At 42.9% G+C, this 23,187-nt stretch overlaps 1 protein-coding gene across 10 annotated transcripts in view; it reads left to right on the forward strand.

Annotated features, from left to right (window-relative positions):
* Positions 1 to 23,187, forward strand: part of Dock7 (dedicator of cytokinesis 7) — a 187,927-nt gene that overhangs the window by 156,322 nt on the left and 8,418 nt on the right. For 6 of the 10 annotated variants that reach the window (XM_063259552.1, XM_063259578.1, XM_063259588.1 and 3 more), the window contains 12 exons: positions 1,055 to 1,207; positions 5,155 to 5,313; positions 6,517 to 6,617; positions 7,920 to 8,112; positions 9,474 to 9,617; positions 11,888 to 12,019; positions 13,621 to 13,635; positions 19,092 to 19,217; positions 20,984 to 21,073; positions 21,196 to 21,432; positions 21,746 to 21,889; positions 22,743 to 22,849. In XM_063259552.1, the coding sequence (XP_063115622.1) occupies positions 1,055 to 1,207; positions 5,155 to 5,313; positions 6,517 to 6,617; positions 7,920 to 8,112; positions 9,474 to 9,617; positions 11,888 to 12,019; positions 13,621 to 13,635; positions 19,092 to 19,217; positions 20,984 to 21,073; positions 21,196 to 21,432; positions 21,746 to 21,889; positions 22,743 to 22,849 (1,601 nt within the window). Of the gene's footprint in view, positions 1 to 1,054; positions 1,208 to 5,154; positions 5,314 to 6,516; positions 6,618 to 7,919; positions 8,113 to 9,473; positions 9,618 to 11,887; positions 12,020 to 13,620; positions 13,636 to 19,082; positions 19,218 to 20,983; positions 21,074 to 21,195; positions 21,433 to 21,745; positions 21,890 to 22,742; positions 22,850 to 23,187 lie in introns of all 10 variants that reach the window. The other 4 variants (XM_063259559.1, XM_063259585.1, XM_063259616.1 and 1 more) reach the window with 2 other exon arrangements.

A 23,187-nucleotide genomic window follows, 5' to 3' on the forward strand; every position in this document is an offset into this window, starting at 1 on the left:
TCAGCAGACTGGTTTAGTAATCACACACCCTAAGCCTAGCGCTGTGCCATGCATCAGTCACACGCTGTAAGCAGACTCAGCCACCTCTGAGGAAGCCCCACCTATGACCACAGGAGACTCTGAGGGCACAGCTGGGCACGGCCCCAGCAGGCACAGGCTTTGGTTAACACACGTGTTGTTGGAAGTTCAAGTGATTATCTGAGACTTGATTTCGTGGGCGCTGTGCTGCTGCTTGTCTGTAGTCATTTCTCCCTTATTTGGACCACCATTAACTAGTATCTGGGCTAAAAAATAGGGGCCCTTGAGGCCGGGGATTTAGCTCAGTGGAAAAAATGCCTGCCTGGCAAGCATGAGGTCTTGAGTTCGATCCCTGGTACCAAAAAAAAAAAAAAAAAAAAATAGCCCTTCTTTGCATCAAATTACTGTTTTTAAAAATTTCTTTCACCTTGTTCTGTTACTGTTAAACTCAGTTTATCAAGAATTTAATACAGAGCTCAAGGCCAGCATGAACTGCATAGCAAGACCCCGTCTCAAAAAAGACAAAAAAAAAAAGAATTTAATACATAGGCAGTTTAGTCCAGGAAAGCCAGCTTAACCTGTGGTGAGTGGAAGATACTTCTTTTTGCTCCACTGTTTTCCATACGCATTTCCTGTTATTTTCTCCTGGAAATACGATGGGGGCCTAAAGGGAGCCCCTTCATCCTCCTCATCTAGAAGGGGGGATGCTGTGATGTTAATGAAGTTTAAGGGGGAAAGTATTTCTGGGCTGCTTTGAAGTAATAAACATAGAGAACTCTGCTGTGTCAGCTGCAGTACTGTGTCACACGTGACCTGATGAGTGCCTCTGTCCTGCCGCGGGATGAGAAGCCTGTCGCGGTCACACTGCTGACCAGTGGTAGTGTCGCAGGTGTCTGCCCCAGGCTGTCCGCTGGCCCACACTGGTCACCCTGGCTCGGCTTGGCCCCTAGCCTCCCTCTGCGTCCTGGCGCGGGTTCCCTCCCCTGCCCAGGAACTGTCACTGTGTCACCCAGGTGTGTCTCTGCTGTCCCCCTAGTTCCCGGAGCTCCTGTTTGAAGAGGAGACCGAGCAGTGTGCTGACCTGTGCCTGCGGCTGCTCCGCCACTGCAGCAGCAGCGTGGGCTCCATCCGCGCCCACGCCAGCGCCTCCCTGTACCTGCTCATGCGGCAGAACTTCGAGATCGGCAACGTGAGTGTGGCCACAGGGGGCTAGGCGGTGGCCGCAGTGGGGTCCGGGTTCCCCGTGCACTGTGAGTCCTGTCTGTCCCACATTGTTCTCCTGTTGTTTGCTTTGTCAGTTTCTTATAAAAGTCCAAATCTCTGGTTTTGCTTCCTGTAGGAAAAAAGTGTATGTGGTGTGTATTACAGTGTGTGTACGTGACTAACATACGTGATGATACAGACCTAAAATAGGTAAATGGATGCTGAGTAATTTACATTTAAATTATCACCAAGTAACAAGACAAGTGCAGGTGATCCATGTCATAGCCTTTAAAATTCGTTTTCATCTAACTTTTTTGTTAAATATTACATCCACATGTTGTAGTTAATCTAACTTTTGACCCACATTTATAACCATTATTTTTACTAGATATGTATTTAATACCACAAATTTTCCACTAAACACTGCTCTTGTGTCTCTGGCTGGTTCGAATATACAGTAACTTTGTAATTCCGCTTCGTGTTTTTTTTGCCTTTTGCTTCCGAGTTTTATTGCGGGGTTAGTCGGTTGTGTTGTGGTCACACGGCGCGGACACAGCATCACTGGTCCCCGTGCGCTGCTGAGTGTGTGTGTGCTTGTGCACCCGAGCACGCAGTGTGTTTTGTGAACTTGGCACAGCACAAACATTGAGGTAAACACCTGTCAAACAGACATGCCTTACTACATTCGTCTGCTTCCTCCATATGTTTGGGTTTTGGTCCACTGAGTGGACTGATGGCTTAATTAAAACCTATATGTGTATAGTCTTTTTTCTCTGTTAGCTCGTATTTGATGTGCTACTATTGATAACTATTACATCGTCTTTTGAATTATAGGACACTCTTGGTTGCATTCAACACTGTGCCTTTATGGTCCAAATTCTACCTTGTCTGGTATTAATGTCTTGAGCCCTGCTTTCTTTTGAATTTAAACTTTCTCTGTTGACTCTGCCTCTATTTTTACTTTATTTTGGGTGTGTTTCTCATATGCAGCGTATAGCACAGTTCTGCTTTACAGTGCAGTCTCTTCTTTGAATCAATTCTTTTCATTCTTACTATTACCACATCCTAGAATTTTGTTGTATTATTTTGTTTGCTCTCCCCCTTGACTTTCCCCTCACTTAAAAAGACTCTGTGATCACGTTTATCACATCTGAGAAAGTTTCTGTTTCTGTTTCAATGCCTAGCTGTGTAATCATGTATCACCCCCAGTCCTCTATTTCTTTAGACCATGCACTGTCAGCGAGGATAGTATTGCCATGGTTAGGGTGGAACTGTGTTTCATGGGGTTGGTGGGAGGAGCGCTCTGCTCCTGTGGCTTGTGGCCTGGAAAGCTCAGCACTGTGCAGCAGCACCCTTTTCCTTTTCCCTCATCAGTGGGTATCACATGAGCTGCACTGACCCTGAGTGTGTGCAAGGTGAAGAACAAAATGTGTGCAGAATCAGTGTCACACAGTCTAGTATTCCTGTGCAGTAGGCAGGTTATGTAGTTCTTTTTCCTATTTAAAAAAATGGTATTTTAAAACTGGTGTTACCAAAAAAATGGCAGGACAGTTGTAAAGTAGAGTGGAAAGGTAATTAATTGGACTAGTATCAGGTAGTGCCTCTGTAAAGGAATGGGTAATTTAAAAGTGGCGTCTAGTTTATTTATTCAGTAGACCCTGAGGTACCGAATTGTGTCCTAGATGGGCAACTCTCTGTTTTTGTTGGGGACCACAAATTCACAATGGCTGGTTTTATACCCTTCCCCAAGGGGTGAACTGAAGCTGGGGGTGGAATTTTTGCTGTCATCTTCTTGAGATTTCCCATTACCCCATTAGGGATGAACCATCCTCTCTTACCCGCTAAGACTCAGACTGCTTAGACTAAAGATGCTCCAGGGCAAGACCACCCTCGGAGTGACCCTCTGAGGGTAACTGCCCTCTGAGTGACCCTGTCATCTCCTGTGCAGTCAGTGGCTTTTTGTTCCCCGTGGACAATTGGTCACCCCAGATCCCCGCTGCCCTGCCATCATCTCTTCCCCCACCTCCTTGCTGTGTGCCATTGCACCTGGCAGGAGACTGGAGGCTCACTGCAGGGTCCCTGATAATAGATGGAGGCAAAGTATACTTTTTCAAGGAACTAGCCTCTGCAGGCGAAGGATACCAGTAAGCGGTGCTCATCTACTGATGGATGAACCTGTTCCAAGTGGTTCTGCATCTCTCGTGTAAATTAAGGCAAGAGCAGACAGCGAGTCCTGCTACGCAGGCTACTCGTGGAGTTACGTCCCGGGAGGAAGCAGAGGCTCTGTGTGTACACACAGAAGGGGCTGGTTTAGGGCTTGGGTGTTCAGAAAGAGCAGACACTTGAAATGGGGTGAAGAGTGAGCGCCCTATCAGATGGGTGGGTGCTGGAGCTTTTTAGGTGAGGAGGATGACATGCACAACTGGGAAGCCATGACGGTAAGAGGAAGAAACAGGTGAGCACAGAGACTTTCTTTAGCACTTCTTGATGGCTATGGTGGAAGACAAGAGAGAAGGCTGTGGCTTCAGAAACCTAGACTGTTAGTATCAGTGGCAGATACCACTCTCAAGTGATATTTGATATTTGATGTATTTACTGAGTTGAATGCATGAATTTTCCCTTAATACTAAGGTTAAGAACTGGAGTATTTTTGGGAGAAGAGGGGGTCCTTTAGAAGTGCTTTTTACAAAAATATCCCAGGCACTGCTTAGAAGATGGACTCAAGGCATAGGAAGGAAAAGAAGAGAAAGGGCTCCTATTCCAGGAGCCCACCTGAGAAGGGGCAAGGGAGGAAAGCAGAGCAGTGGAGCTGGGAACAGGGAAAGGCCAGGTTGCAGCTGACCAGCAGAGGGCGTGGCTGGAGTGATGGGATAGGGGGGGGGGCGTGTTAGATAGGGAGGCCTTAAGGTGCTCTCAAAGCCTCCAGCTGGAGCCGCCTGCTGGAGCCAAACAGTCCAGGGCTCCCGCCAGAAACACAAACTGATGACAGAAGTGTGTTAGTGAAGAGAAAGTCATCGCCCAGGCTGCTGAGAGCATTTCCAGTGGCAAAGATGGCTTTTGACAGAATCTGAGAGTACTAGCATTCAGAAAAGACAGGCAAGGAGTAAAAGGATGGGAAAAGAGAAAAGAAAGAACATGAAAGCCAGTGGAAAGTGGTGCTGCTGAAATGAGGGAAGAGATGGTCACGGAGAAAGTAATCCGTACGTTTCAACATGCAGATACGTCAAATAAGATACAGTACTGACCGAAAGAGCCTTGGATTTGCTGATGAGCAGATGGCCAGTAATAATCTCTTGAGTGGTTTAATAGTGGGGAGTTGATACAACAGAAATGAACTTGCACTTGAAAAGGAAGAATACAAGTCATGAAGCCATCTCTATAAAAGATTCTACCTTAAGTTACTTTATGCATATGTGTTAAATTACTTTCGTCGTAAGGTAAACCTAATAGATAGACTATGTGACTGCTACATCTGTGACTTAAAGGTTTTGTGATGTCAGCATAGCCCCTTAACCTCATTTGTGAAATGGTATTTGTGTGTCATTAATGCATATTTCATAACAGATAAGCATAAAATAAGCACAGTTTCCGCCGGGCATGATGGCACACGCCCGTAACCCCAGCACTCAGGAGTCTGAGGTGGGAAGATTTCCACAATTTTGAGGCCAGCCTGAACCACATAGCAAGATTCTGTCTGAAAAACAAAAAAAAAAGGGCATGATTCCCAATTCAACTCAGAATACATGGCTTTTTTGAAAACCCTGTTTGGTAGAATATTATAGCAGAGTTCTAAATTGTGAGCCCTTTATAAAATAACATTTTAACATGCATGTTTCATTTCTTTAAAAAAAATTTTTTTTTGCAGAGAATTTTGAAAGCACTTTTTCACAGAAGATTTTCTGTGTTAAATACTGACCTGTATTTCTGTTACAGAACTTTGCCAGGGTTAAAATGCAGGTAACAATGTCTCTGTCCTCCTTGGTGGGTACGTCTCAGAATTTTAATGAAGAATTTTTAAGACGTTCTCTGAAGACTATACTGACATACGCTGAAGAAGACTTGGAGCTGAGGGAAACCACGTTTCCTGATCAGGTCAGATTGACTTCTAAATTTTTTTTTTTTTTTAATTTTTTTTGTCTTTTTTCATTTTTATCGGTACCAGGGATCGAACTCACGACTGCCTGCTTGCAAGGAAGGCGCTTATGCCGCTGAGCTAAATCCCAGCCCCCGACTTCTAAATTATTAATTGGAATAGGTTGTCAAATGGGCACCTTCTAGGTGTTAAGTGTTGGTTTCTTTACTAGAGGGTCCTTTGGTCATCTCGAACCTCGGAGACGACTTAAGCTACACTTCCTTTTGGCATAGTTTCATCTTTGGTGTTTAATTCTGTACTTTAGAAGTAGGACAATAGAGTTAGGCAGTACAGACAGAAGTTTTATAGTAAACATTCACACTTATTAAACAGTGATCTCCCCTAAAAGGAACTAAACTAAAATAAGAAACATAGAAGAAAATTTTCTTTTTTCATTCTCATATCTTATAGAGTTTATTTCTGCCTTATAGCTATAGTTGTTTCCAGACAAAGAAACTGAAAGCAGATGACTTCTCAAGGGTTTCTGTAGTTTACTACCCTTCACTTATCATATCCCAGCATACTGTACTGTGTGCATGTTTATTATATTACCTGTAATATTGCAAATAATATAATTTGTTGGGGAATCCTCAGATGCTCATTTTAATGTCCCCAGGATGTGTTAGTCATGATGATTGTGTGTTAGTGATAATGATTGTGTATCAGTGGTAATGATCGTGTGTCAGGGGTAATGATTGTGTGTCAGTGGTAATGATGGTGTGTCAGGGGTAATGATGGTGTATCAGGGGTAATGATGGTGTATCAGGGGTAATGATGGTGTGTCAGGGGTAATGATGGTGTATCAGGGGTAATGATGGTGTGTCGGGGTAATGTTGGTGTCTCGGGTGATGATGATGTGTCAGGGGTAATGATGGTGTGTCGGTTAATGATGGTGTGTCAGGGGTAATGTTGGTGTGTCAGGGGTATTGATGGTGTATCAGGGGTAATGATGGTGTCTCGGGTGATGATGGTGTGAGGGGTAATGATGGTGTGTCGGAGTAATGATGGTGTGTTAGTGATAGTGATGGTGTGTTAGTGATAATAATTGTGTGTTAGTGGTAATGATTGTGTATTAGTGGTTATGATTGTGTGTCAGTGGTAATGATTGTGTGTTAGTGATAATGATTGTGTGTCAGTGGTAATGACTGCAATGTTGTGCTCAGGTCCAAGACCTGGTATTCAATCTGCACATGATCCTGTCCGACACTGTTAAGATGAAGGAGCACCAAGAGGACCCTGAAATGCTGATTGATCTGATGTACAGGTAGCACTTGCCTAATTCACTTAACTTCACATAATGGCTTTAATGTTAGATGAAAAATAAATATACAAAAGTTATTTCGGTCATTTCCCTAACAGTAGGTGGGAAGTCACCGAGAAGTTTGGGGCAGAGCTGGAGATCACTTGGATTACACAGCAGGTTCAGAGCAGGCTTCGTCTGCGTAGGGATGAGAGACCCTATCTCCACAGAACCAAAAAGCACTTTTCCCAGGCTGCTCTTCAGATCTTCCCTGTCACTTCTCTCAGGAACTGTGCTTTTGTGCTCAGTATATTGTTTATCAAAAACAAGAAGATTGGCATTTTATTTTTTACTGGTATATGTTTGCAGTATATAATGATTAAATTCATTATGAGGAGTTGGCACATGTACATACCACATTATAATTCCTTTTTTTTTTTAATCCCCTTCCCTTCCCGCCTTACCCTCTCCCTCCATCTCTTGGTGCCCTTCTCTTTTGCAAAGGAAATCATACATTTAACAGCTTGGTGTCCTGGGTCCCAGTATTCCTAGGAAGTCCTAAGATCCGTATCTTAAATATAAAAATCAGTCATTTAACAAAAAGATACAGTATGTAAATGTTTCTCTATAACATTAATTGTCCCAATTGTAAGCATAGTATGACTAAAGGTAGTATTCCTAGGGACAAATTTTGAAAAAAATCTGTAATTCCTGTTGTATTTTAATAGATGGCAGTAGTAAAATTTCGGAATTTTTCTTTGCCATATATGACCCTCTATTTTTACAGTTTTGTAGTTTGTTACAGTCAAAACAATTTTATCCTTTTTAAAATAAAAATAACACAATAAAACATTTATTTTTTCACTTGAGTGTAAAATTCTCCATATTCCCAGAAAAAAACACATACACCTCCAGACCTTTCCCCTGCTTCTTTCTCTAGTGCTTCTCCAGATTTTAATGAGGTGCGTCTCCTTTGCTCCCTGCAATGCAGATAGTCCAGCCCGTGGGCCACAGTGACTTCTCAGAGCACACACGCTGATACTTTCACACCATTTAGGAACTTGTCTTGGTTGGGTATAGTGGCACACTCATAGCACTTGGGAGGCTGAAGCAGGAGGATTACTGTGAATTCTAAACCAGCCTGGGCTACCAAGTTAGTTCAAGGGCAGCCTGAACTACATAATGAGACCCTGTCTCAAAAAAACAGAACTGGTCATCATTAGGTGTGTGCAGGAACACGGTCTAGGTCCACTCCGAGAGTGCTGTCTGAGCGCCCCTGGCTCAGGAAGCACATGCTGATGGGAAGAGTCTCTCTGTCCTGATTAGAATCGCCAAGGGCTACCAGACCTCTCCAGACCTGCGGCTGACCTGGCTGCAGAACATGGCTGGCAAGCACTCAGAGCGCAGCAACCATGCTGAGGCGGCACAGTGCCTGGTACACTCGGCTGCACTCGTGGCGGAGTACCTGAGCATGCTGGAGGACCGCAAGTACCTGCCCGTGGGCTGCGTGACCTTCCAGGTAGGATCGCCCGGCCACACTGAGGCAAGCTGGGTCTTTTTGGTTTCAGCTACCACCCACAAGTGTTTAGCGACCTGCAGTTTGTAAGAAAAAAGATGCACAAAGACTTGTCAGTAATGCGTTTTCAAAGAAGACTTTCTGTGAATTCTTTCCACGGTTCTTATCTCTGAATCAGCAGTGCTGTGTATGTTTCTTCTCTTTAGCGCTTTGTAGTGTTAAGGACATCAGCATCTGTGAAGATGTGCTGCTCTGAAATGCTAGGAGCCAGAATCCCATTGAAAGGCTCTTCCCTTCCCTTCCCCACCAGGCGCCCCAGCACCCTGTGTCCCTGACTCACAGTGGCACTGTGCGCTCTGTACGAGCAAACCTCTCACCTTCCATTCCAGTCTCTGCATGGCAGGAAGTCAGGCTTACCTTTCTTCAGAACCTCTCCAGGCATATTTGGGATGCTATAAAATTGAATTAAACATTATATCTTGTGATAGCATTGAAATGCAGAAAGAAACTACAAACTTTCTAAAAACTAAGCACAATGTTTTTGCAAATATTTGGTAAGGGCGACTCCTCAAGACAATTGTTAATTGAATTAATTTTAGAACAAAAAAATTAAGGGAAAAATCCCCTAAAAATATAGGCTAGTAAGTCATGTTTTACTCTATTTTAGAGAAAGGACAATACATTGCTGTAAGTGTTCAGCTTAAAATAAAATTTTTAAGGTGTATGTGTGCCATTAACTTGTTCAGAAATGGTGATTGATCTCTGTCTCGTTAGATGACACAACTTTTATCATACCTGCCTTTTTTCATAAACTCAGTGTTTATTAGACTGGTTGACAGACATTTTCATACCTAGTTTATCTTTAGAGTTTTGAGATCAATTATATTGAAAAGAAAGATTATGTAAGTCTCCTTAGAAGTTTGTCATTAGCTGGGCAGGGTGGCACATGCCTGTAACCCCAGCACTCAGGAGGCTGAGCCAGGAGAATGGGTGAGAGTTTGAGACTAGCCTGGGCTACACAGTGAGTTCAAGTCCAGGCTACATAGTGAGACCCTGTCTCAAAAAAAAAGTTTGTATCATGTGACTCTTTCTTAGCCCAAATTTTCTAATAACTTTTTAAGATGGGAACAGTTAACTAGAAATGGTATTTTACTGTTGTCTTCAAAATATAATTATTAGAGATTTAGCTTTGATTTTTTTTCCCAGTGCTGAGTACGAGGCTCAGGGCCTTCAGTGGCAAGGCAGGTGCTCTGCACTGGGTTGTTCCAGCCTGTCCTTCAAGCCTGTCTAATCTGGAAGTTTCACCTTCAGTTTGTGCTTCATGTACATTTTCATGCTAGAAAATGAATCCCATTCTCCCCCAGAATATTTCCTCTAACGTTCTGGAAGAATCTGCAGTATCGGACGATGTTGTGTCTCCTGATGAGGAAGGCATCTGCTCTGGGAAGTACTTCACCGAGCCAGGACTGGTGGGGCTTCTGGAACAGGCAGCCGCTTCCTTCTCCATGGTAGGTGACTCCTGTTCTCTCTCTGCCCACAGTTTTGTAACCTCCAGATCATCAGTGATGCGCTTGTTGTTGATTCTCTCTGACCTGTGAAATGATTTCCTCCAAGTACTTTTGTGAATATATAGGAACAAATTTTCATTCCTAGATTCATCATTGATGACTGCTTTTAATCTTCATAATGTGTCATTGCCCCCGGTAGTTTTCATGTGCTTGCTTATGCAGCAGTACATACATGGTCAGCAAGAGGTAGTTCACAAAACTCGTACCAAAAAATGCTTTCTGAAGCCATTAAGGTAGTGGTGGCAGACCTGTGGCACACATGCTGCAGTGGACTGTTGGTATCATTGAAAGCTCTAGAAGGTTCATCGCTACTCCAAGGTAGCAAGTAAAACCAAACTGCTCTGGGCAGTTCAGGTTCTGTTTGGATAGACTAACATGGCTCCGCACCAAGAGTGGCTCTGCTGCATGCCAGGTGATGGGCATGGAGATGCTGCTTTCTTGGCGCTGTGGTTGCCTAGGGACCCTTACGTGGGGCCCTGGGCCTCCCCAGGAGGAGTTTTAGGAACCACGTCCTGATTCTTGCCCGACTGCCTTCCATTGCCAGTCCTCTTCCCTTGTCTGTGTGTGAAGAACTGACAGTCAGGCGCGACCCCTGGGGTGCAGATTGGGCGGGGGGCAGTCCGGCATTACTCCCTGGACTGTGCCCGTGGGGTCCCTCTACCCTGGCTTTCCAAAACATTTAGTGTCCCCTGCCCCAAACCAGGTATAGGCAACACTGAGGTTCGTGAGAGAGCGGAAGGGAAGTGGGAGGTGATGAGCAGCAGGCTCCATCCCCACCCCATGCCCCTGTCCTGTAAGACGCTGGCTGAGGACACAGCTTCAGAAGTCACGTCTCGGCTCAGCTGCTTGACAGCTGTGTGAGTTCCGGAACAGTCGTGCAGTCTGGTGGTGTCTCCCTTCTCTTTCCTCTTTGCACACTGTGAAGTCCTGCCTTGTGCACCTGTTGTGTGGTTTAAATCATGAGTTAGGTACAGCGATTGCCACAGTGCCTGTTTCCAGGTGGGCACCTGTGAGTTGCTCGTTGTCACTCTCCTTGTCGTCACCGAAACGTAGAACCAGCTCATTTAAATGTGAGGTCTCTGAGATTCTGAGAATGTCTCTGTGAACATCCTGAGGCTGGGGCCTCGGCCGGCATGGTGCTGATCCCTGAATGGGGCTGGCAGGGGAAAAGCCTTTCCGCTGTGATAGGGTGTTTTCATAAGCACCGCAGACTGTGTCTGTGTCATTTTAATGATTCACAGTGATGCATTCAGGGCAGGGGACAGTGGCCGGAGTTACAGAAATTGTTTTGCTTGTGTATAATTTTATTCTTTTTAACATAACTACAGATACTGTACATGTAATCATGTTATAAAATTATGAATTTTTTCAGTATGTTTTTAATTAAAACAAAAAGGCATTGAAGTTAGGCTGAAGGAACATTTCAGTACTTCAGCTGTGTTGCTGCTTATGTACACTCCTGTTAGTTGACCAGGAAATGTGAGGGCCTCATGTTTGTTTTCTTGGGCAAATCTATCTGCTGCTCTGGGGTGCAGTGGAGACATCTCTCTCTACTCTCTCCAGGGCCAGCCCACTGTGAAGGGTAAGGGCTGGAGCCCAGAACAAAACCCATCTCGTCCCACACTCAGGGCATAACCAGGTCAGCCACTGACCGGCCACTGACCTGCTGTCCCCATAGAAGAAAATCTGCTGACTCACAGCCACCTCGTATTTTGTTAAAGATCAAACTATTTGAAGATTTTTCTACAAAAGATGCCAACTTATTATTTGAGAAAAGTAAATGATTTTAGTTTCCCAAGGGGCCACAGGTCATTTGATTATGGAATTGGGTAGCTATGATTATTATCGTAGTCAAGTTTTTTTTACTTGTCTGCTCAGAATTAGTTTATGCACAAGTGTGTATGCTTCAATAACCATGTTTACCTTAGTGAAGTAATTTTGGGTAGATAGAAGCAGAACATCTAGTTCACATTTATGGACCTGTCCATATCCATGTGTATACACATCGGCCCATCCAGAAGAGATCACAGGTAGTGAAACCTCTTTTATTAAGGCTCACTACACTCCAAAATAATGGTTTGCTTTTATATCTTAACTGGGAAAATTTCAGTGGTATTGTTTTAATAATAGAAAATTGTCATTTTATAAACTGTCAGTTTTTACTTTCTTGCTGATGTAAAAGAAAACAATATCTGCTGTTATTTTTGTAGGCTGGCATGTATGAAGCAGTTAACGAGGTTTACAAAGTACTTATTCCTATTCATGAAGCTAATCGAGATGCAAAGAAACTATCCACAATTCATAGTAAACTTCAAGAAGCATTCAGCAAAATTGTCCATCAGGTAATGATCCCAGTTTCTAGCTGTAGTTGTGTGCAGAAAGAAAATTGTTCAAAGCGTAGTGTTGCTTTATAATTGTGTCAAACTAGATCTCCTGAAATGACCATTGTAACCAAGTTTCACAGAGTGGTCAAAAGGATGATGCGTGGCTAAAGCAACCCTAACCTAATGAATTTCCCAAAATTAAATGATGATCATTATAAACTTGTGATGAGATTTTAAGAAATAACAAACTGTGATTTGTTTTGTTTCACAAATTAGTTTATAACTAAGCTTGATTTTTAAATTGGTTTCTTGCTGCCAAAAAGTTTATGTTTAGGTTAGTGACTGAAACTGAACTTTAGTCTCTAGTTGTTTGCTTTTCAGTGTCCTTGATAGAGTTGTAATATGAAAATAATTAAGTCAGTGTCTTATATCACTGGATTATAATACTGTGATTAAGCCATGTTGTCACCCAAATTAGAATCAAATTAAACATGGTTTAAGAATGAATTAGGCGCCAGGGATTTGGCTCAGTGGTCTAAGTGCCTGTTTGACAAGCATGAGGTTATGAGTTCAATCCCCAGTACCAAAAAAAAAAAAAAAGTAATGAATTAGGCTACCAGCGGTAATTTCATTGGAGCCGAGCTCTTGAAAGGTCCTGTTGGCCTTTCACTTCCTTTTGTTTATTTCCTCCTCCTCCTGCTCCACGTTTCTCTTCCCTTTCTCATGCTGCCCGTGCTGTTTCTGCCGCCACCCTTCTCCCCAAGAACAAGGTGGCGTGGTGGTTACCTATTCTCATATTAGTGTAGTCTCCTTTGTCAGCCTGACCACCTCTGTCTTCCCCATGGGCTAATCTGAAACAAGCGAACTGGTGTAATCTGAAAGTAGAACAGGACTGTCAGTCCTGTTGGGGTGGAAGTAAACTGTCGCTCTTAAAGTCTAACGTTAAAAAACGAAAAGCCAGGGCTGAGGATTTAGCTCAGCGGCATAAGCACCTGCCTTGCAAGCCAGGCGGTCATCTGGGAAGGGAACTTCATCCCAACTCCAGGGCTGCACACCAGGACACTGTCATCCACTGGTGTCAGTGACATCTGAGCACCGTTGCCATTTGTATTTCAATTTAACCAGGACATTTCAGTGAAACGCAGCTCATTTTAGTGATCTAATCTAGATGCACATGGGGCTGGGGATTTAGCTCAGCGGCATAAGCACCTACTTTGCAAGCAGGCGGTCGTGAATTCGATCCCCGGTACCGATAAAAAAGAAAAAAGAAAAAAAAAAAAACTTAAATCTAGACACACAAATGAAACAAGCAGCTGCTTCTTTCCCCGAAAGTTTTCCTTTCACCTAAAAAGTATTTTTTACACTTTTCACTGAAGAAAAACTTAAAAGATTTTAAAAGGCAAAATTTTAGCTACTAGGTTTTGAAATAGCAATTCATCAAATTATCTTAAAAGAATCTGCTATTTTAAATGTCTTGTCATCTTCCATTCCTGGAGAAGAATTTATGGTATGGTACCTTACACTACTGAGCTTCCTGTGACCTTTTTTGTTGTTGTTCCTTTTAAACAGTTTTTTTTTTTTTTTTTAATGACTTGCCCTTTTTACTTTTTATTATACAGAGTACTGGCTGGGAGGTAGGTGGTAATGCTTTAGTTAGTTAAAGACACTAATAGATTGATTTGATCAGATTTGTTATGCCAATGCTTTGCCCACATGTGCTAGTGGTGGGTGTTCTGTTGCTGTCTGCTATCGACTGAATTCATTAACCAAAGAAATTTTGTTGAAATAACTGTAAGTTATTTTAAGAAACCTATTGTTAAGAGGCCGTAGGCAGTGCATGGAAATCTTTTATGTTCCATGACTGAGATTCTTTGGTGAATGAGCCACTGGTCTTCACTTTAGTTTGTTTTTATCCTTTGAAACATTTCTTTCATCAACATTTACACACAGATTCCTGTTTTTAACAATATTATTTCACTTCATTTACAGAGGTCGATTTATGTGTTATTGCTCAGAGGTATAAACAGAAAATACTGTATTTCATCTGATCTAAGACATCATCAAATATAAGAAATAATTTATATATATATATATTTTTTTTTTTGGTACTGGGGATCAAACTGGCAACCTCACACTTGCCAGGCAGGCACTTAGGTCACTGAGCTAAATCCCCAGCCAATTTATATGTTTTTAAGAAAGAAAAAACTGTACTAACCAGATAAAAGATGAATGACAACTACAGAGATTAAAATACATGCAAAAACTGTGTCTGAGAATTGATGAAATACGGTATTAACTTGGTCTTAAGACCCTTTGCACTGAGTGTAAGTCCTACTGAGGAAAGAAATTCAGCTTTGTCACTTAAATTTTGTTGGGAGAAGGGATAAAGAGTTTTGAGAGAAATTAAAATTTTTCGATCTCATGTTCTGACAATGTTTGATTTATTAATATTTCATGTAAACTACTTGTGCTTTGGTTTATATAATAGGCTTGTGAAGAGTTAGTGTTTTTTTGTTTGTTTGTGGTAAGGGGATTGAACTCACAACTTTGCGTTTGCCAGACAGGCACTTACGCCACTGAGCTAAATCCCTAGTCAAGAGTTAGTGTTGGGGCTGGGGATTTAGCTCAGTGGCATAAGCGCCTGCCTTGCAAGCAGGCAGTAGTGAGTTCGATCCCTGGTACCGATAAAAACGAAAAAGACAAAAAAAAAAAAAAAGACTTAGTGTTAATTAAATCTTACGTGAAAATTGCCAGGAAGAATTGTTGAATATTGATTTCTGTCTTTCTCTAAGAGAATTATACACTAATTTATTTTAACAAAGTTAAGCTAAGTACTAATAAATCAGGTTTATTTAAAGCTAGATCTGTAGATAAAGCTGACTGTTTCGCCTGTCATTTGGCAGTCAAGTTTATGTTGACTAAATAGCTCAGAGTCCTCTAATTGATTTTGCATTGAAATCCTTGTTTGGGGATCCAGGTAGGAAAACTTAGGAGTGAATGTTCCAACTCAGTTTTCTCCCATTTCTGAAATAGTGCCTACTTTTACTTTTCTTTATATGAAGGTAGAACTTACATACCTACTTTAATTCTCTAGTTTTATGTGTGTGACCTTGGTAGTACCTGAGAGGACATGTACAAAGACTTGCCCTGATTACCTCTGAGAGATAAAGTTCCTTATCTATATTCTGATGTAAAGTACAATAGAATTAGTTAGTTGATAATTAGACATTTAATGAAAATTAGGAAGACTTGAAACCTCTGAGGAGTTTATTACTAGTCTGCTTGATGCTAAATCGACCCCTGGATGGTGTAATTTTCACTGGTTATGACATTAATACCATTCTGTCTTCATGTTGATTGCATGATAAAGTCACACAAACTTTGTTTTCTTTTTATATACTTGACACTACCTTTACTGGACCTTTAGCTTTGTAGCCTTTAAATTTGTTGCACGTTTGTTTTTACCTTTCCTGTGTAAAACTGAAATGGATGTCTGCATTTAAAAATGTGTTTGCTGCCATTTGCTGCTTAATTGTTTTGAAATTGCTCTAATTAAAATGCTTTCTGTTTTCTCTTTCTCTTGCCCCTGGTTGCTGACCCTACTCCCTACTTTTACTATTGTCTATCGTGGTAAGTTCCTATCTTCTGATATTTTTCTTTTTTACTCTTAGAAAACTTTAGTAATTTTATTTTTTCTGAAGTCGTGTTCTTAGCTAATTTCTTAGTGTCCTCTCCAAATTTGGCCTGCTTGGAGACTTGGTCAGGATGATTTGTGCGTGGAGGAGCCCTCTGGGCTTAGCAGCAGAGCAGTGCCTTGCATTCGCAGTCGACCCCTCGGTTTCACACAAATCGTTTGAGCCAGCAAAGCTTTGGAAAGAGAGTAGGAGTACGCACGTGTGCATGTGAAAGAGAACTCAACTTTGATGTTCAGCAACTTGGCAGAGCCTTTGCCACACAGAGTCACACATTGGGAGCCTTTGGGAGCCCTATGCTGTCAGCTCCTCTGCTGGTCTCCATTCCATAGTAACTTCACGGTTCACTTTTATCTTAGCTTTTCCCAGAGTCCTTTTATTTTTCTTGAAATAATAGGAAGTAAATCATCTCTCCATACAGTGTATTTTAAATTATTTTCAGAAGACAAATGTTTAATTTCTATATGAAAAGGGTTTTTTTTAACTATTTATATTTTGTATGTACATATTTATTTTCAAAAGATACGTTTGTCCTTTGTCAAATAGTGATTGGGTTATATTCAGAAATATGCTATTACAAGTTTATATTTTTCAAGAAAATCAGTCTCCAAATGCTGATAGCATTGTGATGTGATACTGTCCCCGTTTTTAACAAGTTTGTGACTATTTAAGGGGAATGCCCTCCCCTAGTAGAGGTACCTTACTGTCTGCAGAGAGGCTGGGGACAGTGGGTTAGCTTTTATACAGTTCAGTTCTACTGCAGCACCAAAGAAATGCAAGTCACTCTGACCAGGCTGAAATGCACAGAATGATTCGGTCCTAACCCTTGCCCAGGATGTCTTCCCGGAAGGTGAAGCCATGTGCTTCTGCCCTCACTCACTGGACAAGCCTGGTGGGACAGCCTAGGGACATTGGCAGCTAACAGGAAGTTTCCAGACTCTCAACTCTGTGTTGCTCTAGGTTACACGCCCCAAGGGCTCTGTTCTCTGCGCACTCACAGGAGCATACTGCCCTCCTAACCCACGGCTTCTGGCCTTGCTCCTCTGTTCCCTGCACTCTACTCCTACCCTAGGCCCACCCTCCTGTACAGCCCCAGAGTCTTCACCTGGCCTGGTTCCCTGCAAGGTCTTTCCCCAGAGACTGTACAAAGCACCGCAAGCGCTGCTGCCTTCTGGGAGTCCCACTCTGGCCACTTCCTTGTCACTTTGCTCCCAGATCATCACAGCTGTCTGTACTCAGTTACCAAGAGGAGGAAGTTTCTCTAGCACACTTCTCGCGGCTGCTGCTTGCCCTCCTGCTCTCCCCTGGAGCTCCACCTCTGTGCTCCAGCTGCCCCTTGACCCATTCCCTGGGGTGAAGAATTGCACCTCTGGCTAGCACTGTTGTGTCACTTGGCTTCACCAAGATGGCGCGCTTTCCAGACAGCATGGGTCACTTCATGCTGTGTATTTGAATACTTTTTTTATTCTTGAGGAACACATCTTTTTAGGTTTGTTTTCTTGTTACTGCAGATGAGCAGTAGCTCATGCAAGAAAAGGTCTTGGTATTGCTTTCCTCCAGCTGCAGGTCAGCGTGAGAAGGCGCATGGGAGAGGTGGCTCAGCTCTGGGCTGCACTGACAACCGCTGACCAAACATAGGCAGTATCGGCCCCAACACCTTGCTGTTCGGGTCACACACACCCGCCACCCACCACCCGTCCCACCTGCTGCCAGGGGGCCACGCCAAGTAACAGGCCCACAGGCAGTCCTTCCTGTGGTGGACATGGCGCAGGCTTGGCGAGCTGGCTAGCAAAGCGAGCCCCTGGAGCTGCCGCCACACGTTTAAGGGCCGCACTGTGAGCATCTCGGGTTAGTGTTTTCCTCTGGATGCTTTGAGTAATGCAGCTAGAAAAACAGCCTTTTAAAAATAGGAATCCAGGGGCTGGGGATTTAGCTCAATGGCATAAGCGCCTGCCTTGCAAATGTGCGGTCATGAGTTCAATCTCTGGTACCAATAAAAATGAAAAAGACAAAAAAAATAAAAATAAAAATAGGAATCCATTGTAGGTGTATGTGACATCCTGAAAAATCAGAGTCACTGATGACCAGCTTTTCAGATGCTTTCATTTTCCACCTGATGCCCCTTTCTTGGTTATTGCCGTTGCCTTGCTCCATCGGCTCACTAACAGCTTTAATCAGAATTTAGGTTGGATTTAATTCGTCTGTCTAGGAAGATTTTGTTTGCTATAGAAGTCAATTAAATTCTTGTCTATTAAATTTTAAAAGAACCATGAAGAATGTTTTTTTAGATTAGAAACTTAAAAATTTCTTTGGCACTGAAAGTATTTTTCTTTAAAACTCTACTTATTTTGGACAAAAATATAGGGGTGTTTTTGGACACTAATATTTTTCTGTTGTATTACAAAATTGATATATTAAGGGTCAGCGTTGCCTGTTTTACTTTAATACTTGACATATTTGTAATTTATACCCTTTGGTTTGTCCTACATAGGAAGAGTACATATAAAGCAAACCAGGCTTTAAAAGAATTCAGAGAAATTTCAATATTTATGTATGGTTATATATGTAGGAACTGCCATAAAATTCTCCTGAAACAGCTTCGTTTCTGAATTGTAAAAACTGCATGGAAAACCTCCACCTATTTACCTTTACTGAGAGAATTTTCTGCAGATATGCTTGTGTGAGAGTCACGGTGACCTAATTCTGGGATCCGTGTGGTTAATGCATGTAATAGGAACCTGGGGGGTCTTTGGAATAATCCTGTCAAAGAATTTTTTAAATTACCTTTCATTCTTAGGCACTTTCCTTCTCTGTTGCATTTTTGATATTCAACATGTAAATATTTTTATTAATGCAGATATTACAGATTTTTTTGCTATAGTACATCTGGAATGTCTTGACATTTTACTGGTTGCTAAGAAGACATGCTATTCTTGGCTGCTAACTTATAATCTTATTTTAATATATATAAAGAAGTTATATAAAGGCAAATGCTAATCTGAAAATGTGTTGGTGGTGTTTTTAAAGGTAACCTTAATAGTTCTAATAGTAGAATAGTTTGTGTTATTACAGGTGTCTTTCCTTGACGTAAGAAGAATAGTTTACCTCAGTTTTATTGACTTAAGACCATTGTGATGCTTTATACTAAGTCTGAAAAATACATCATGTGTGATTCGGTCACTTGATAAAAGCCTTAAATGCCGTTTGTTAGAAATAATGGGGGAAAAGACTGTTTAGTTTGCTTTTAGGTTTCATTTGAAAGATAATAAAAGTATGGTGGTTTTGAACAAAAACTTTGTATGTAGTTAGGAGAGTTTACACTGCACCAGTCCTAAGTGCAGTGTGAAAGCAAAGACCTCGCGGTAAAGTCCCTCACTTTCCTGACCTAGGACGGGAAGCGGATGTTTGGCACCTACTTCCGCGTTGGTTTCTATGGAACCAAGTTCGGGGATTTGGATGAGCAGGAATTTGTTTACAAGGAGCCTGCAATAACCAAACTTGCTGAGATATCTCACAGATTGGAGGTGAGTGCATGGGCTTCATCAAATGTCCTCTTAGCTGCATTCTCTGTAATGAGTGACTTCCAGGTCTAGACTGGGTCATTTAATGTGCTTGATTCTGCCATATGACACTATTTAAGAGTACACGGCTTTCTGATGGGGACAGTAATACTTTTAAGAATATTCTAGGGCAACTGTAGAACATTGTTGTTGTTGTTCCTGACACTGCTTTGAGGCAGGGTCTCCCTGTGTAGTTCAGGTTGGCTTTCAACTCACAGTGGAGCCCAGGCTGGCCTTGAACTCTCAGTGATCCTCCTGCCTCAGCCTCCCAAATGCTGGGATTATAGATCCATACCACCATGACTGGCTTAAAATATATGTATTTTTAAGGCTGTATTTTCCTGCTTTGGAGAGGGCTGGGCATTGATGGTGATAGGCGCATGGTCTTTGAACTGAGCTGTCTCCCAGCCTATGTACTTATTTATTTGGAGACATTCTTGTCAGGTCCCTAAATTGCCCACTCTGGGTTCAAACTTACAATCTTCCTGCCTCAGCCTCTAGAATGCTGGGATTACAGGGGAGCTCTGCATGCTTAGCTTCACACGTATTTTAGAAATTCTTATGTCCTTCAGAATTTCTGTGATTTATTGTGTTGATGAAATGTATCAGTTATCCACATTTTGTAGAAAGAGACACAGCAAATTAAGTAGCAGCAAAACATAGAAGCAAGGCCCTGGAAAATTTTGGACCCCCTTACTCTCTGGCGTAACTAGTTCCCAGCCATATGACGCTAACACTTGTTAGAATCCCTTATACCTTCCGAATGATCCATTCTCACACACCCCCGGGCTGACCGAGCTTTCTCATGCACTGCTTCTACCCCTTCTCTGTTCTGGGCCTGGACCAGAAGGAGACCCCAAAATGAGCAGAGCCCTGCTGACTTTGTCCTCACACAACCGCTTCTCAGTGGGGCTTGCATTTACCCTCCTCTGCAACTAATTCCTGAGTGTTGCACTTTTACTGGGGGCTTTGCTGAGCTCAGCTTTCAGACACTGGCTCCAACTGCGACTTTGTATTTCTCAAGAGCTAGGCGAGCCTTGGGAAATACTGAGAGGGTGTTTCCTGCATGTAATTACAAAAGGTAACTTCGGGCTGTGGTGGGAGTTTCTCCTGTGACAGCTGAGTGGGTTGTTCTAAGCAGTCACATGGGAGAGTCAGAAACCAAAACTGTGTGCAGCTAAAAAACTTGTGTGGCTATAACACATCAACATTTTTATTTGAAAATTCTGGATTTTTTTTTTTCAATATGTGGTCAGTCTGCCCTTGAACTCACTGTGGTGCCTGGGTTGTCTTCCAACTCACAGCTCTCCTCCTGTCTTTACCTCCCAAGTGGCTGGGATTATAGGCACGCACCATAGCTGGCTGAAATTCTGGAATGTTATTTTAAATTTTTTGACGAAATTAATGTGCATTCATTAACCCCGGTCTATAACCAGGCAGGTCACATCAGACTCAATTCAAAGTCTCAGCCTGCAGTCATAGACAGAGAACAGCTCTGTCTTAGTGTTCTGTTCCCTTCATTTTTCTCAAAGACCCCTCATGGCTCTTTTGTTGTGTTTTGTGTTATTTAAAGTACATGGCTAGGAATAACATCAAATAAACACGTAGAGAAGTAAATTATTATTACGTGGTAATAGTCGACAACACTGAGTCAGCAGATTTGGCTCAGAAGCCCGCTGTGTACTCATCTGGCTGCCTTCATGTAAGAGGGTTCTTCTTCTTTATGGCAGGGATTTTATGGAGAAAGATTTGGAGAGGATGTGGTTGAAGTGATCAAGGACTCCAATCCTGTGGACAAGTGTAAATTAGACCCTAACAAGGTAGGGGTGACACACGGACGGTAAGGGCACTCGTGGGTCTTCGGGGTCCTTTGAGGTTCTGCGTGAGAAATAGCAGGCAGTGGCTGGTGGCCAGGCAGTGGAGGCGCTTTCCTTCCCTCCAGGCTTACATCCAGATCACCTATGTGGAACCGTACTTTGACACGTATGAAATGAAGGACCGAATCACCTATTTTGATAAGAATTATAACCTTCGCCGCTTCATGTACTGCACACCCTTCACGTTGGACGGCCGAGCACATGGGGAGCTCCACGAGCAGCTGAAGCGGAAGACCATTCTGACCACCTCGCATGCCTTTCCCTACATCAAAACCAGGGTCAACGTCATTCACAAGGAAGAGGTGGGGGTCACTCGGAGCCAGGCGGGCACTGTGTAAAGTGCGGGGTCGGTGCTGCAGATGATGTGTGCTGTGCTCCTGCCATGACACACTAGAATTTTAACTGCTGGGGGTCATTTTTGGTGCCTTTTCTAATGCCTCAGTTCAAACTTAATTTGTGGTTTAAAAAGTCTTGTGTTTTCTGGTACCTTCAGACTAAGAGATCAGGGCTGGAGTTTTATTGTTACATGAAAGCACAGAGTTGGCCCCCATTTTTTTCTCATTTCATCGGTTGTGTGAAGCCCCTTTGCTGACCGCAGGGCTGTGTCTCACTCAGATTATCTTAACACCCATTGAGGTGGCCATAGAAGACATGCAAAAGAAGACCCAGGAGTTGGCATTTGCGACCCATCAGGACCCAGCAGACCCCAAGATGCTCCAGATGGTTCTCCAGGGGTCCGTGGGCACTACCGTGAACCAGGTTGGTGCCCTTGCTGTACTGTATGTGGGAGTGCAGATGCGCACTAAATCCAGTGGAAGGGGTGTGTTGGAAGGAGTTGCTAAAAAAAGCACCAAAGTATAAACAGGGTAAAGTAAAAAGTAGCTGTTCAGCGATAATCTCCACTGTTACGATTTGCACACCTACCCTCTCTACTATACTTTCCTACATTCCTACTACATTTTTATACATTAAGAAATTAAACCACATAACTTACCTTTGCATAAACCGTTGTACTAAAAGAATGTGATCTAAAAAGGAGGATTCGTGTTCAGAGCTGTGCACACACACACCTCCACCACCTTAGATTCTCACTGATGGTATCACCAAGTCCTTCTGACAAGTTCAGAGGACTGAGGGAGGCAGAGCAGCTTGGAGAATGTGGCAGTGATGTCTCTGTGGGACAGCGTCACTTCCTTGTGTGGGTCACCTCCATGACATCCTCAAGCCTGCTGTGTCAGAGATGCTGTCTCAGCACACCACATTTGATGAGCCATGGGGTCCTGGGGAGATGTGGGATCTTGACAGCTTGCATGTCCAGAGTAAATCACAAAACCCAGGACCTTGTGCATTGGTGAACCCAGACGTGAGACCTTGAGTGTCTGCTCCACTTTTTTGAATAATGAACTAATAAGTTAATCTGATTGCAGTTAGAATGTAAATGTGAAATTAGGAAATCCAAAACCGCCCGTCTCTGAGGCGTTGTAACGTAAGCACAGACTGCTGTGCAGGGTAGTTAGTGCCCCCCTCACGGTGCAGAAGTCATGGGGTTACTGTCTGCGCAATGGCAAGAAAGACAAAAACACACTTTGGGTTTTACTTTCTTACTTCACAGGGGCCTTTGGAAGTTGCCCAGGTTTTCCTGTCTGAAATACCCAGTGACCCCAAGCTTTTCAGACATCATAATAAACTACGACTCTGCTTTAAAGACTTCACTAAAAGGTATGCAAGGCTTCCCGTGGAAGTGTCAGCAAGCTGACCGTGTCCAGTACTGCAGTGGACGTAGAAAAGAGAGCCTAGGAGGAAGCGATTCTGAAAAGCACTGTTCTGTTTGGATTTCACTGCTGTCACCTATCCACCCCCACTCGCTAATGCCATACTGCTAATTACATTTATTTATCCACTCATTCATTTATTTTTGTAGTTTTGGAGATTGACCCTAAAGCTGTCAAACTGAGCTACATCCCTAGACCTTCTTTATTTTTGAGTCAGATTTTGCCAAGTTGCTAAATTGCCTGAGCTGAGCTGAAATTTTGAACCTCCTGCCTCAGCCTCCACAG

Source organism: Cavia porcellus, unplaced genomic scaffold, assembly GCF_034190915.1.
Source record: "Cavia porcellus strain 051 isolate PalLab524CR breed Dunkin Hartley unplaced genomic scaffold, mCavPor4.1 scaffold_1, whole genome shotgun sequence".
NCBI lineage: Eukaryota > Metazoa > Chordata > Mammalia > Rodentia > Caviidae > Cavia > Cavia porcellus.